At 40.6% G+C, this 15,725-nt stretch overlaps 1 protein-coding gene across 3 annotated transcripts in view; it reads right to left on the bottom strand.

The window, feature by feature from the left end:
- Positions 1 to 15,725, bottom strand: part of LOC147334699 (uncharacterized) — a 42,614-nt gene that overhangs the window by 8,141 nt on the left and 18,748 nt on the right. Inside the window, exons 1-6 of one of the 3 annotated variants that reach the window (XM_086274286.1) lie at positions 9,080 to 9,303; positions 7,702 to 7,829; positions 6,641 to 6,994; positions 6,211 to 6,303; positions 6,022 to 6,119; positions 5,602 to 5,942 (exon numbers count right to left, since the gene is read on the bottom strand). In XM_086274286.1, coding sequence (XP_086130412.1) covers positions 5,892 to 5,942; positions 6,022 to 6,119; positions 6,211 to 6,303; positions 6,641 to 6,994; positions 7,702 to 7,768 — 663 coding nt within the window. In that variant the 5' untranslated portion in view covers positions 7,769 to 7,829; positions 9,080 to 9,303 and the 3' untranslated portion in view covers positions 5,602 to 5,891. Of the gene's footprint in view, positions 1 to 5,601; positions 5,943 to 6,021; positions 6,120 to 6,210; positions 6,304 to 6,640; positions 6,995 to 7,701; positions 7,830 to 9,079; positions 9,323 to 15,725 lie in introns of those variants that run through there. The other 2 variants (XM_086274296.1, XM_086274305.1) reach the window with 2 other exon arrangements.

Here is a 15,725-nt window from a genome sequence, read left to right as displayed (position 1 = left end):
AACATCTCTCATGTCTGATGTCATCAGAGGGATTCCCTCAGAGGGAGAGTCATGTAAACAAACACTGGTAACACTTTTATGATGAGTGTTGCTGGTCGACACAAACACGAGCTTAAAGTCAAAAAGTCAAACACCACTTGTGTGAAGAGTGATCTATACTGGTTACAGTGGTTAAAATACTGATCGTGGCCCCTCACATAAAGAGGAATCCTCTACAGCTCCCGGAGTAAATCAGCTGGGTCGGTACAGAGGTAACAAAGAACCAGCACCACACACGGGCAGGGGATCACTCTGGCCCGGTCGCGTGGGCACAAATATAAACAACAGTCCACAAATAAACTAAATAAAACAAGGCAAAGTGAAAGAAAATGAGACCAATAAAAATAAAACCAACTGGGAGAAGACAGCAGGGTCCAAAACCAGCGGCTGCTACAGAAGTTTCTATAGTTCAATTAGGCTGGAACACAAACTGCTGAGGAGAGGTTTATAGCAGCAGACAGAGCCTGAAAAACGCATTTAGCACTTAACCTCCTCTGGTTAGCAGTCAGGATGCTTACCTCAGGACTGAAGTCGCTATACTGAATCTGCTTAAATACAGCAACTACCTCTCTCCACGACAGCTGGAGTCAAAAAGGAATAAGGCGGCCACGCTGGGGCCACAAATGTGTCACTATACAAATGTCCCAAAGAAGAAAGAATCGCAGGACAAACGTGCAGCCTACCTGTGGCTGTGGCGTAGCCCGACCAAGACCACCCGGTTTATCCTGATGATATATCCGCTCGCAATGCTGCTTGCAGGAGCAAGGGAGGAATGAACGGGAGGAAACCTGCGAGGCAGTGCAGGCGCCACGCTGCAATTAGTGTACACGTGACAAACAGAGAGCGAGAGCAATAGGGCGAGTGAGTAGCCCATCTGGCGACACTGAGCTCTCACAGCATAAACACTGTAAACTCACTCAGTCATTTCCTTATTTCCTTGATGACATCATCATTGTTTATAAATAGGAGTTACCTGGTGATGTGACGGGAGTTTCAGGGCGGTGTTTGCATGCTTTCATACTTTCACTCTCACTATCACAGGAAGACAGTCTCAGTCTCATAAATGACTTTATTTGGATTGTTATCGGCACAGACACTGACTCTCTAACCCTGCTGTTATCTGAGGGCGGTGCTATCCTACCCTGGATCACCACCAAGTCATTGGTTCAGGTATGTGGACGACACCTGGGTGACAATCAAATCTCATATTTAAAACCATCATCCTCTGGAGCATAAACTGGGTGTCTTGAAGACGCTACAACACAGAGCAAACAGCATCCCCACGGATGAGGTGCCCTCAACCTTATAAGGTGTTTACAAGAAACCTGCAGTCAGCTGAGACTGAAGAAGTCACGTGGATCAGTGACGAAATGTTTCTCCCACTGAAAACATTCAGATGAACAAAATAAACTTTTAGGGATCGTCTCGCTTTTCTTCGAGACTCAAACAAACATATTGTTGTAATTTTTCGCACTGATAACAAAAGAGAGACAGAAAGTTTGATCACATCCTGATTCTGCTTCAGGTGAAACGAGGCTGAGCTGCTCGCTCCGTGTCTGAAGGATTTTAGCGTCTCTGACTAAAATCTGCAGGGTCATGGTTTCACCCACTCACCTCCTCCACCCGCAGCGTGTCACATGTCAGTATTGTGTGCAGAGAGCAAAGGAAGCTCTGCTCAATAAAATCATTTAAATACATTAAAAATAAAAATCAGAGCTGTCCCTCTGTGTTTCTGTGCCGTGACTCAAACACACGATGTCCCCACTACAACAGAGAAACGAACGAGCTACTGTGGCCGTTAACACTAAACTCTGCTGCAAACACAACTTCGAGTAATCACATGTGAGTATAACATCACTGCAGACACCATAAAAATCACGTGTAGCAAAAATATTTCCCCTCCGTGTATTTTAACTAGTGATGGGACGTTCTGTATCGAGGCTTCGGAGCGTGTGTCGAGTAATGGAGGGGGCGTTTCCGCGAAGCGCGTATCGAGGCTTGCTTCATTTATGGGAGGAGCTGAAAATGATGACGTCCGAAGCCTCGCTGCCCGGCTGTACCACGTGACTGGTTCATGAAGTGGTTCGAACTTTGCCGCGAGATATGACAGCGATATAAACCCCTCAGACTTCATTCAAAATGTGGGTGTTTGATGGAGAGTTGCGGTTAGAGAGAGTTTGGAGACCGTTTGGAGGTTTATGAGAGTGAGGAGAGAAAGTCAGGAGAGAATGGAGCCAGCTAAGAAGAGGAGGATGTCCTCCCCTGTGTGGGAACATTTTGATCTTATTCCTCCCAACAAGGTATGTAAATTTCTACAGAAGATGTATTTTCATGATACTGATGGTGCAATACAATTTATGTTGAGCTGTCTTGACTTTTGTACAAGGTGAAGTGTTTGCTATGTGCCAGGGAGCTGGGATATAACAGCAACACCTCATCCATGCTTAGGCACTACAGAGCTTTGCATGAGAATAAGGGGGACACCGATTGTGGAGCAAGACCAGGTGAGCCATCAAATGCAATGATAATATAGGATGCAGTAATGTTACTAAATGATATAACAATATTATACAACTGTAATAAGTTACGTGTGTGATATTTATATTTGTGCTTTATCTTTATTGTCTTTCCTCAGGAGAACAATCTCAAATAGATGAAGACCCGGTCAGCATGGTGATTGAGGACTCCCAGCTATTTAGCATTGTGGAGGACAAAGGATTCAAAAGATTTGTTAAATCATTAAATCCTTGCTATGTTCTCCCCACTAAAAAGGTCATAAAAGCAGTGAAAATTTAGTTTTTACAGAATAAAATGTGAACAGGCAGGACTGAGGCTCAAAGCCTCAGTGTGTAGCTGTCCATACCTCAACGTTACAAAAGCACAACTACTGTCCACACCCCAACCACACCTCACCTCACAGTAAATGATCATTTCCATTTCAAGCATTTCCAAATAATCATTTCCCATACTGCCACTATAAATATACACAGTATACTGCCATCACTACAATATACATGTTTTACACACTCCTTTTGTTGTTGACATTTACAGGCTGTGTGCAAAATGCCACACTCTTCAAATTCATGCCAGCTATTATTTTTACGTCCAGTAGGTGTCCTGCTAGAGCAAATGAAGCTTCATGAAGCTTCGCGTTGGGGTGAACCAATTGGATGAAAAGCTTCAGTGCTTCATGGGGCTTCATCTGCCCATCACTAATTTTAACGTCCTTTACTGACCTTTTCTTTGGCAGCTTCGCCGTGGACATCCACTTTCCCGAAGACCAGGAAGTAAACAGCTCTGGTCATGTGACAATACTCCAAGCACGTGCCACTGCATACACTTATTTCTCCACATTATAATATTCAAGTACTGAAGGTAAAATAAAAGAGGCAGAAATGTTCAGCTTTGACTCCGGACTGTTCTCATTTTCTACTTTAATCAGAAACTGTTGTTTAAAACAACAACAACACACTGAGGATCTCATTGGCTGTTTCCAAAACACCTGTTAAACTCTTTTTATTCATTGACTTTTAACTCAGAATCAAAGTGCTGTGTTCTCAGCTTTATTTATTTATTATTAAAAGTGTTGTTGTTGTTACCGAATGACTGTAATGGATTTGTGCATCACTTGTGTTTTTAAAAAGTTTTGCATTTCTGAAACACGATTAAATCCTTCAGGTTGAGGTGTTGCTCAGGTTTAAAAGGCATTGATCCATGAGACATGAAAGATGATACAAAGCTGAACTTGGAAAGAATTTGTCTCTTGGAAAAGACATTTAGGAATTTATGTATTTTAAATACTTATTTTTGAATTATTTGAAAATAAAACCTAACACTAAGCTTTCCTTGGTAGTGTGCAGAACAAACCTGATGACACTAAATCCCAGAAAGCTTAGAAGTCAACCAATCACATCCAAGCATTGAGCTTTGAACCGTGTGTGAAAAGTGGTCAATAAAGAGATGCTGAAAAGCGTGTTCATACAAACATCGTCGGGTCTACCGTGATATGTTTACAATGGGACTTCTGCTCCCGAACCTCTGCGCACAGCGTCTGCAAATCGGGGCTTTCATCTTTACGCAGGACTGTAAGCTGTCATCTGTGAGGCGTGAGCGGTGTTTGTTTTTAACATAGTTCACAGTGGAGAATAGCTGCTGACATAATGTGGATCCGAAGAGCCATAATTGGCCTACCTGGGTTTGAAAGTCTCGATAAATGCGCGGCATTTCGGCGGGTATACCGGCTTCCGCCAGTGTAACGCTTATTTTGAGCGATGAAAAAAATAATAGAATATAATTTGATATTTATATTTCAATAATCTTCCAATTTAGAACTACAAGTTAAAAAAGAACTAACATAAATAAAATACACTTCAGCTAAATACTTCTAATTTATTTTCCCAAACCACGCGGAGCCGCAGTATAAGGACTAAAGAGCCGCAGGTTGCCGACCCCTGGTCTTAGAGGACAGATCTACATGTAAAGTGTGACTCATGGTGTAGCTGGCTCTGACCTTGGACCATGTGTTTTATCCATTTAGTTATGTTTAGTTAGTGTGACACTGGCCTGTTTATCCTTCCATTTTTATCATCATTGTACTAATAAATGATCTTTTGGCACATAAGGTGCTATTGGAAGTTAAATGTATCTATAATACTGCATTTGCTTGGTATCATGTCAGAGTTTGCAGCATTGCTGAGAATAGTTTAACTCCAATGTCTTCCTTAAATATGAAAATTTAATGCACACATCGCAATCATAGTTTCCAATAACATTTGACTACGATCACACGTCATATGTGTGAAGATACGGTCGCTGAACTGAACAGAAAAAGGTCATTATCAGTGTCTGCCTATGGATCGTCACACACTCACTGACGGCTGTCATTTTTTAGTAGGTTAAGGTGAATGGCTTGGCCATGAATAGAGCTACAATTTGGGAAAGGCCTCAAAGAGGATTGGCAGGGCTCCCGGGTCTGGCAGATCCCCATGTACTAAATCAGGAGTGGGGAACACCAGGCCTCGAGGGCCGGTGTCCTGCAGGTTTTAGATTTCACCCTGGGATAACACAACACACCTGAATCAAATGATTAGTTCATTACCAGCCTCTGGAAAACTACAAGACATGTTGAGGAGGTAATTTAGCCATTTAAATCAGCTGTGTTGGATCAAGGACACATCTAAAACCTGCAGGACACCGGCCCTCGAGGCCTGGAGTTGCTCCCCTGTATTAAATAGAGGTGAAGAAGTTAAAGAACTGAAAAGGGGAGGGAGGATGGGGCACATGAATGAGAACGAACAACTTGTAGAACTGGGGGAACCTATACAGATGAGAACCGGAAGGAGTGTGTTTGGAGGCGTGGTCCTGCTCCCAATATTCAGAATCAGAAACATTGATTCAGATACTTTATATCCCCCCAAAAAACTCCCAGAGTCCAGAAAGCCAAAAAAAAAAAAAAAAATCTGAATGAAAAAGGGTTGACAAAATAAACACAGGTGTCGGAAAGAGACAGCACAATTCAGGGCAGTAAGTAAAGCAACAGAAAACACACGAGGCAATATATAGTTCCTGTTGCATTAATGGTCTCCTTTATTCTTATGTAAAAGAGTAACCCCCCGCCAAAAAGATCAATTTTAACGCAAAAACAGAAATGAAGAGAAAGGTTGGATCCATTTTCTGTTTCTTGAAGTTTGGAGGACTCTGGGATTCAGCTCAGTCTCTCCACGAGATTTTAGCGTCCTGAGTGTGTCCCTGCGGTTGCTGGTTTAAATCCCCAACATGACTAAAGATCAAGCAAAGGTATATCTCTAACACGCTCAGCTTCATTCACACTAATGTTCCTTTGAGCAAGGCAGCTAGACTGGCAGTGTTTCTGTTCCTGTCTCATCCTCCTCTGGATGCATCTGCTGAAAGAAGAAGAATAATGACTCATTTTGACGGCACAAGAAGCAACAACAAGTTTGTGTTTGTTTCTTTCTTACTTACAGTTTGATGCTGATGATGGCAGCAAAAATATACAATAAGACCAGCAACAGCCGATATAAAAGCGATGAGAAGAACCACAGCGACCCTGGATCGACCTGCTGAAGTAGAAAAGACAAGAAGTTACACAAAGTAATACACAAAAACCCCCAAACAGGGATGATGCAGAGAAGAGTTGGACTGTTTTCTCACCATTTGTTGGAGTCGTGTCCTGAGGATCTGGAGTTTGGAGGCTTCTGGAAAGCAGTGGTATCTTCATTGTCGAGGATTTAGTGAAGTTTGCATCTAGAAAACCACAAAAATAATTTGAGTCATAATCGATTGATAAAAATGATATAAAGACTAATATAATATAAAGACGAATGCTGTTGAGTTCAAAGAAACAATTAAAAGCTCAAAATTACCATCAATTTCAAGCCTGTGATGATGTGTGTGTAAAACTTCTGAACACAATGATATGTATGTCTGTAGAAAACAAACAAACAAACATCCACGACAGCTGTGGGAACTATCAAAGAGACCAAAAATCTTCTCGTTTGATGTTAGATTTATAAGTACATTCTTATCTCAGGTTCCAGACTAAGATCACAGTGATCACATGTGTATAAATGAATTGTCTTACCAGAGACGGTGACTCTGCAGCTGTTGTAGCCGTGGCCATAACCTGTGTCCACCTCACACAGGTACAGACCCGAGTCCTCAGTCCTGAGTCTGGACAGCTGGAGTCTGATTCGTCCTTCTCTGAGGGCGTCTTTGTCACTCTGGACTCGTCCTGAAAACTCTTCATCCTCTGAGAACTCGACACCATCACGAAGATAATACAGAGTTAAGGGTTTCTGATCAGTTATCAGGCTACAGCGGATCTTCAGTGCTGAGATGGACGTGTCTGGTTTGGTGGTGAACGTCCACTCCAGTGTGATGTTGTGGTTCTCCTCTGCCTGATAGGAGCTCTGTGTCACATCCACTACAAATGATCCTGTTGAGGAGACAGAGAGGAGCAGACACACTCACAACTTTATACAACATCAAACTTTACTTTCCTGACACATGCCTGTCCATATTGTACATTACTGACATACATGTGAAATTTCAAAGACATTGAAAATAATGTTGTTTGCTGATACAAACTTGGTTTGACTATAATAAATCAACATTGACACTCATTACAAACAAAATGTATAATATTTGGGAATCCCACATATTCGACCAAAAGTAAACTGACAATAAATAGCATTGAATTAGATTATCTGAAATAAGCTTCCCTGAGCAAGCATAAACTATTCTGCATTCCCCACATTACTTATATATGAAAGGCAAAATATCAAAGTCTCTCACAATACTCTGTTAAATTAAGGCTCTCATATATCAAACAGTATTATCAAATGTTATATATGTGTTTATATAATGTATTGTCCCATTATACTTCCATATATGATATATTGTGTAAGTGTGGGGAAACACGTATAAACACATTCTGCAAAGAAGAGCAATACAAAGAGTGAATACAAAGTTGTGGAAGTATTGAGCTGCATTTCATTGCTTTCAATTCTTTGTAGGAAAATGTGAAATGGATGCAGTGATTTATTGAAATGTGTGCCAACATTCATGGAAATACAGTAAATAAGGTAAACACAGAGTCTGTGCAATACCAATGAACTAGAATGTAATAGAAACGTTATTTACCTTTAACAAAATCCAAGTGAAGAATTGAAGTCCACAGTGGGACCACAAGGAAAGGAATGAAATCCATGATGTCATCTTCTTAACAGTCTGTGGGGATCCAGATCTTCTTCTTCATCTTCACATTCAGGCTGCAGACAAAAATATAACTGTTACATCTCAACACACAGACATGCTGCTCAGTTTATATTTACACTTTTACTACAAAACAACATGACAAATAAAATTTAGTTCAGCAGCTACGATACTGACCAACTACTAATGTTAGCTGGTGGCTGAGAGCAACAACAACAACAACAACCAACAGAAATCTACTAGATTTAAGAGATTTATTTAGCAACACCTAAATATCTCTAAAAACTTATTCTAGCTAAACCAAAATCAGAAAAATACAACACAGTGAGCAGCATACAGAGATAATTTACAGGAACATGCTTTAGAAATCCCCACAAACCATCATAAATCTGCTTTTATTTATTCTGAACAGGGAAGTGTAGGAGCCATTCTTGGGTTAATACCTTATGTGGTCGCTAGAGGTCACCTTTTGTTTTGATCATGTAAAGGTATTTAAGGTAGACGCACGTAATCGGCGTCAGGTGTGTCATTAACTCATTCACTGCCAGCTATTTTCAAATGGCTGGCAGTGAAACACAACAAGACTTGCACCACATTTTTGTCTCACTGCGCAATCCCATACGTGCGCAAACCCTGCACCTCCTTGCAGGTCTACTTTTACTGCTGGTGGGCTTCAGTTCAACTTACGTTGACTGCCATTGACGTCTATAGACGTCAATGGCAGTGAATGAGTTAATTGTAGGCAAACAGTTTGTGACCACTGCGCTGTTATGTTAAGTTGATACGGAGTAAACCCAACAATTATTACCCAACGAGTTATGTGGGCAGTCTGAGCTCATTCCTGAGTCATCACGTCGTAAAGCGAGGCAGGTTTGTGGGAACGTGTTGTCAGCAGCAGCATGTGGGCGGGCAGTCTGCATCACTCCGGGTCAATAAACAGTCTTTTAGTTTCGGCTCACCGGACGTTGTGTTTTTCTAACTCTGCTCTTTCTCCCCTCTGACAAACACACGACTTATAACCGCGTCATAGACCTGCTCGGTGAATCATCTCTATCGTGTCTGTTATAAACAAACCTCTAAGCTAAGAGCAGTCGCTTCACACAGTCAGAACCTGCCTGACAATCTTCTTGTTTTAAGCTTCTTCCGGTTTTAAAGTAACTCACTGACAGCTGTCACACTGTTAGTGACGGACAACACAGCACAGCTGATAACAGTCATTTCAGCTTATTCACATCCGCCAGTTTTTCATTAAAATTCACTGTAATCTGCACTAACACGCAGCTAGAAGCTGGACACGTCGGCTTACCGTGTACAGGAGTCCAGACGGACAAAGCCGAGCACAGGAGAAAAGTCCGGAGTGAGAAAAAGGAAGAGTCCTTAAAGTAGAAGTTGTTCAGAGACATGATCGATGATTAAAAATTCCGTTTTCTGACTGAAGCGAGTTTTTTTTTTTTTTTTTGGAAATCTGTAGTCTGATCAGTCCCTGCCTGCTTCGCTCTGAATGAGTGAATGAGCCGTGAGGATCTCCCTTTTTATATACGTAACAGTCTCCGCCTACTGCAATCTGGGTGGGGTTAACTGAGCCCTGCTCTTGTCATGAAGTCCCATGACTTGACGACGTTAACGGAAATCTCAATGTGACGTTTGCGTGCCGGTCGCGCTTTAACGCATCACAAAAGTTACTGTATTTGGATCATTTCTATAGAAACTCCGAGTCTCAGTTTGTAACTAGTCTGCTCGGTCTCACTTTCTGTTCAGTTTGAAGCCTCAGACATTATAATGTGTCTCACTGATAACAAATAAAAACAAGCCGACCTGTCAGGTGAAGTAAGCGAGTCTGAACTTTCATAATAGAAAAACATGAAACGTGTTGTGTCATTAATGACTCAGCAGTATGTAGCACAGCATCCACAGACTAACTTGGATATATGACTATTTAATCAATCCAATAATCTGTTAGATACAGAAGGTGAGTTTGATCATTTCTCTGTGAGATCAAAGCTGCAGCAAAGATTCAACACTGTTTACAATGTTGTGATGATGTAACATCCTCCACCTGCCAGTATAAATGCTCAGACATGTCAGTGCAGAGAACAATGGAAGCTCTGCTGGTTAAACTGGTGCTGGCAGCACTGCACTGCTCCTTATATGCTATTAGTAAATACAGATATTGGACAGCTTTCACATCACTGCTAATAATAACCATAATTATAGTTATAATAATATATCTGTATTTACAAATTACAGACTAAAGAGGAGTAATAATATATAAATGATGAATTAAGCACATTTTAATTTATGCTTAATAGTGTGGCATTAATATATAAAGTGCTCCCATTATGTTTAATATATCTAAAATAAAATCAGTTTCTCTGACATTAATTAAATGGATGAATTCTCAATAACAACATTGATTAGCTCCACAGAAGCTCCAACAATACGAACATCCTGACTTCCTTGACTGGAAGCAGATGACGTGTGCTATCAACAGCAAGGCTCAATAGGAATGAAGTCTCACTCTCACTTCCTCTTCCAGCACATGCGTTTAGCACAGAATGGGCGTAGCTCTGCTGAGAACTAATCTCACTGCAGGCGGCCTGGACAATCCTGGATTATTATAGAGAAATCAACTTCAGTGGGTTTTTACTGTAACACATGCACTGGTTTACCTGTCTGTGACATTTGCCTTCTATACAACAATAAGTGACAATAATCAAAAGAAATAAAACTAGCAGTGAAACCAATGAAAATTAAATGTTTTTAAACAATAAAAACAAAGTTGAAATAAGAAAATTTGCTCTGGAAATAAAAAAAACCTCTGAAATACAGGAAACTAATTCAGAAAAAAAATCTCCAAAAGTTGATTCTGTTCATCTGGACGTAGCGCTACGTTTTACCTTCCTGGATGATTGAGGATGCATCAAGACCAGAAAAAAATAGTTTTATTATAACTTATTATAACTTTGTCCTGAAGCGGAGCGACAGCGCTGCATCTGCTAGACTGTAAATCCTGCTTAAGACAACACGTGACATCAGTTTGTATAAAATGTAAGTAAACGTGTCTCTTATCAGTTCAGCAGTTTTTTCTAACAGGAACTTCTCTGATTTAAAACCAACAGACGTGATTTAAAAGAGGCAGTCAGCTTACATCTGAAACCACTGAGTCAAAGTTTGGTTTATTGGTGGAAGTTTGACAAAAAGTCTCATAACTTATGATCAAACTATGATTCCTATAAGTGTGGCGCGTATTATCATCATACAGAACGCTCTGTAAAATTATTAAAAATTTTATGTCTCATTTGACCTCTGACCTCTCCTTCAAGCTCAATAGACTGATCTGAAGGTCTCTTCAGTATTTAATATTGAATAATGTTACATTTTCTGGTTTTACTGTCCAGTAAAGAAACATTGGGGAAAAGAAACAACGATAAAATCAGGTGTGTTTTATATATATATTTTTAATTTAAATTAATAATACATGTTATTTGACTTTCAGTTGATGTTTTCACTGAGCTGAATACGCCTGTAGTGCATTTAAATATCCCTGGAACACAAAGAATTTAGAAAAACTACAAACACAGAACTTTCATTCAGTGAAACAACAAACAGGCATTAACTAATGAACAATACACAACAATGACAATGAAACAGAAGTGATGTAATGAATCACTGACAGCACAACAAAGTTTATACAGACGAGCAAAAGAAAGTGAACGATGAGTCAGTCTGATTGCACAAGCAGCAACAACATACTCTTACTTTTAGAGTGAAAGAAATGATGCAGAGAAAAGTTGGACTGTTTTCTTAATTCCTTCTTTACAAAAAGGTAACATTTGACCTATTTTCATTGGCTAATTCTGACCAATCACACAGGTGGACCAAAAATCCTCTGCTGAGTGACCTCTGAACCTAGAAGAACCTTAACTGTGCACTGCTGTGGATGCTGTTTGCTGTAACACTGACATGTGAGTCTGTAGTTTTGGTTATAGTGAACCTGCCTCCTGTTTATGAGATATTTGTAGCAGAAGTCAGAGGGAATAAAAAAGGGGAAAAAAGCGTATTTGCCATGAGGTTTGAGTGTTTAGCAGTATAAATATAATCTTTATGCCGGATCAGTGTGTGAGTACTGGGCTAAAGTGAGGATGACGTCACTTCTTGCGAAGCATCTGTTTCGAGCTTTCTATCCCTGATATTCTAGCTTCACCTGATTTGAACCAAAAATTTAATTTTAGATTCAGGTTAAAAAATGGTCACGAAAAGCATTTCAACATCTGATCAGTTTGAGAAGAATCAGCTGTAATGTTCAGCATGTTTCCAGCAACGGATCTGTTTCATCAGTGGACTGATTCTTATTTAACAGACTCCTGGAGACTCAGAGCACTTTAAACAACATTCATCCAGCCACACATAAACTTCTTCTATACTCGAGTGCTTTTATCTTTCTAACATTCTCACTCTGATGGATGCATCAGGGTTAGTGTCTTGCAGGATATTTAGGACATTTATTTTAGCAGTATAAATGATTCTTTATGGCAGCTCAGTATGTGAGTAATGGGCTAAAGTGAGGATGACGTCACTTTTTGCAGCAAATAAAGTTTTCTGCTGAAAGTGGAACAAACGAGCAGACAGAGCTGGAAACTGCTCCGGTTTCAGTTTCTCCTCGTAGGCACAGAGGAGGCTTTTATTGAGGTATTTTAAAGAGTTTACAGCACAGTGTGCAGCTCTCTCTCTCTCTCTGCTGATGAGAGTGAATGGAGCTCACCCACCTGTCTCTGTCTTTCTTACTTTCTCACATCTCTCTGCCATTCAAAACAGGTATTTGTATTTTATTTATATATTTGCATAATATCCGATTGATTATTATTTTTCACTTTTGATACCAGTGTTAAAGGGATTGTCTAATCCACATTGTTCTTTACAATCCACAGCACTAATAATAATGGCCTCTGCATTTCTATCCTTCTATCTAACATTCTCCCTCTGATGGCTGCATCAGGGTTAGTGTTTTGCTCAAGGATAGTTGGCATGCAGATTTAAGGAGCCAAGGATCAAATCACCACCCTTTCATTTTGGTAGAGGACCTGCTCTACAGCCACCTCATATGGAGAACACAGAGGAACTTGGAATTTGAATATCCAGGAAAGGTCATAGGTCATGCATTGCTCATTTTCACATTTTGTTTGCTGACCTCGGCTCTCTGTTCTTAAACTGGAGTGTTTTAAAGTAAAGTGAACATCTTCACTGACAACAAACCTGCTGTAATTAGAAATGGCATCTCCATTTTTAAATAATCAAAAATGAAAAACACTGGCACATAAAAACATGACAACAACACCTGGATCAATACTGTGAGATTATTACACTGTCGTACGTTACATCATACCTCTAATCAAAGAGTTGTTGAATCATTATACGGCTGATTAAAGATTGTGAAATCATTATGTAGTTTAAGTTGCATTATACTCCTGATTTAGAAGAAGGTGAAGATTGTTAGATTTATTCACCTGATTTGTACATTATTATTATTATTATTACATTATTACATCATACTGCTGATTTATAAAGAGAAAACTGTTTGCAGGGAATCATGGCCTTGCTTTTCTGATTGTAGAAAGAACAGAGCACACTGCACGGGAGCTTCTCCCTCACATTAGCCAGGAGCAGAAAAACAGGGAGCTGAGGTTGTAACTTAGACTCACTGACAGATAGAAAGAATGTGGATGTTTAGGTTTTATGACTGGGTGGGGACCATTACCGTGACGGGACATTACCGCCACACAGGAAGTGAAACCTCGCACTTTGTTGTAAAGCAACGACCCAGAAAAACAGTTCAGTCTGAAACTGGTCATGAAGTCATGATCTCAGGTCAGGCGATAGCTCTCAGTGGATCTGTCACTGGGAGTGTCAGTTGTTTCTTCTGCAGGGAGAACCATGTAAACAAACACAGATAACACTTTTATGATGGGTGTTGGTTTTCGAGATCTGTGACCCAGATTCATTGTTTGCTTTACTTCCAGCAGCACTTTCATGATTCCTTCTGACTTATTACTGAAACACACACAGCAAATTCAAAAGTGTTAAATGTTTTGGTGTTAATAGTCTCCTTGCAAAAGTAGAGTTAATTTTACTCTAAGTAGAGTCACATTCTTTTAATGTAACTCTGAGGTGTAAAATGATAGTAGTTAAAATCGAGTGTTAAAAATGAGTGTTTCTATGTCAAATCTGGAGGTGTTAAAATGGAAACATTAACTCTTGACCTCTTAACTCTGAACTCCTAGAGGGGCTATGACACCAACAGAGTAAATTCACAGACTCCGCCCCCAGCACGGCTCCAATCGAAGCTGAAGTGAAGCCGTTTCAGAACATTTTGCTCTACATATTTGAGTTGTTTGCCATGCTTGGTAAGTCATTTTTTCAAAGATTGTTTCAATTGTTATTATGAGCTTTTACTTCTGTGGCTCTTTGGAGTTGAGACAAAGCTGTGTGAAAGGCATTAGCCATGTTGCTCGCTGATAGCATAATATTCTGTTTTAGCTATTGATAGTGTAGTATAATAAGTTGTGTTGTTTGGAGTTTGCAGAGCTTCACTGTGTCACAGAACAGCATTATCAAGATGGCCTGGCCTGTATTTTATATAGCGCCTTACTAGTCCCTAAGGACCCCAAAGCGCTTTACATATCCAGTCATCCACCCATTCACGCACACATTCACATACTGGTGATGGCAAGCTACATTGTAGCCACAGCCACCCTGGGGCGCACTGACAGAGGCGAGGCTGCCGGACACTGGCGCCACCGGGCCCTCTGACCACCACCAGTAGGCAACGGGTGAAGTGTCTTGCCCAAGGACACAACGACCAAGACTGTCCAAGCTGGGGCTCGAACCGGCAACCTTCCGATTACAAGGCCCAAATTTGTCAATAGTGCCACTGCGAGACGGTTTTGAGCCTCACGTTGCCCATCATTAATAAGAGAAGGGGAACAGAAAAGTTCACCAGGAGCAAAGAACCAAGAACAGAAATGCCAAATACTTTTTTTAAAAAGCCCAACATGAAAACCACAGACACACAACTAACACTTTTCTGTGTTTTCTATCACCTGGTTTTACTTCTGCTCCCCCCCCCCCCCCCCCCCCACACACACACAGTCTTCATTACAGTGTTATACACACTTTGAACAGCGGCTGTACTGAGAGCAGAGCTCACTGCAGACAGTCCGGACGTCCCCACAACAAGAAAACTTCTAGAAGATTAAACTAAACCTAAAGCCAAACATAACAAAACGTTTTAAACTTTAAAATTAACTGAAACTATTTTGTAAACTTGAAAAACTCAAATAAAATCAGAAGATTTTCAAGATTCATTTAGTTTCCATGGTTTCACCCACAATGCTGGATCTAACACCCAGCTCAGAAGACTCAAACTTTAAATAGTTTGCTTTTTTAATGGGCTTTTTTGTCAAATTTTAGACTAAAAGAATGAAACTTAGAGAATGTTTTCTCCTGTTAAAAGTCTACAAAGGTAAACGTGAATAAAAAGGAGAAATGGAACAAGATCCTGATCATCCCCTGAAGCAGTGCCCTCTGCTGTTACGGGTCGTAAGTGCTGGAAGTGAAAGTCAGGCTGGGATTTTTTTGCAGCTTGAGCTGTGGGCTGTTTTGAGACGCAGAGCTAAAAATCAAAAGTGGGGAATGTGGGGGTCTTCCCACCTGGGTTGAAACCAAATGAGTGGAGAAAGGGGCATGTAGACCAGAGGGGAGGGAATCCCCCTCATTCCCAAAATGTGATGCTATCACATGACTGAATGTGACTGTCCCAGATCACTCAGGCTGACCTAATGTGCCCCCACGTGGGCGATCGTGACTCAAGAGTTGGCAGGTCATCTTGTAATCGGAAGGTTGCCGGTTCGAGCCTCGCCTCTCAGTCTCGGTCTTTGTGTCCTTGGGCAAGACAC

Source organism: Aulonocara sp. 'chitande type north' Nkhata Bay, linkage group LG3, assembly GCF_057382095.1.
Source record: "Aulonocara sp. 'chitande type north' Nkhata Bay isolate Kocher_YH1m ecotype deep benthic linkage group LG3, A_spYH_male_GT1.1, whole genome shotgun sequence".
NCBI classification, from domain to species: domain Eukaryota; kingdom Metazoa; phylum Chordata; class Actinopteri; order Cichliformes; family Cichlidae; genus Aulonocara; species Aulonocara sp. 'chitande type north' Nkhata Bay.
The sequence above is the reverse complement of the archived record's forward strand: the minus strand, read 5'-3'. Positions and strand labels throughout refer to the sequence as shown.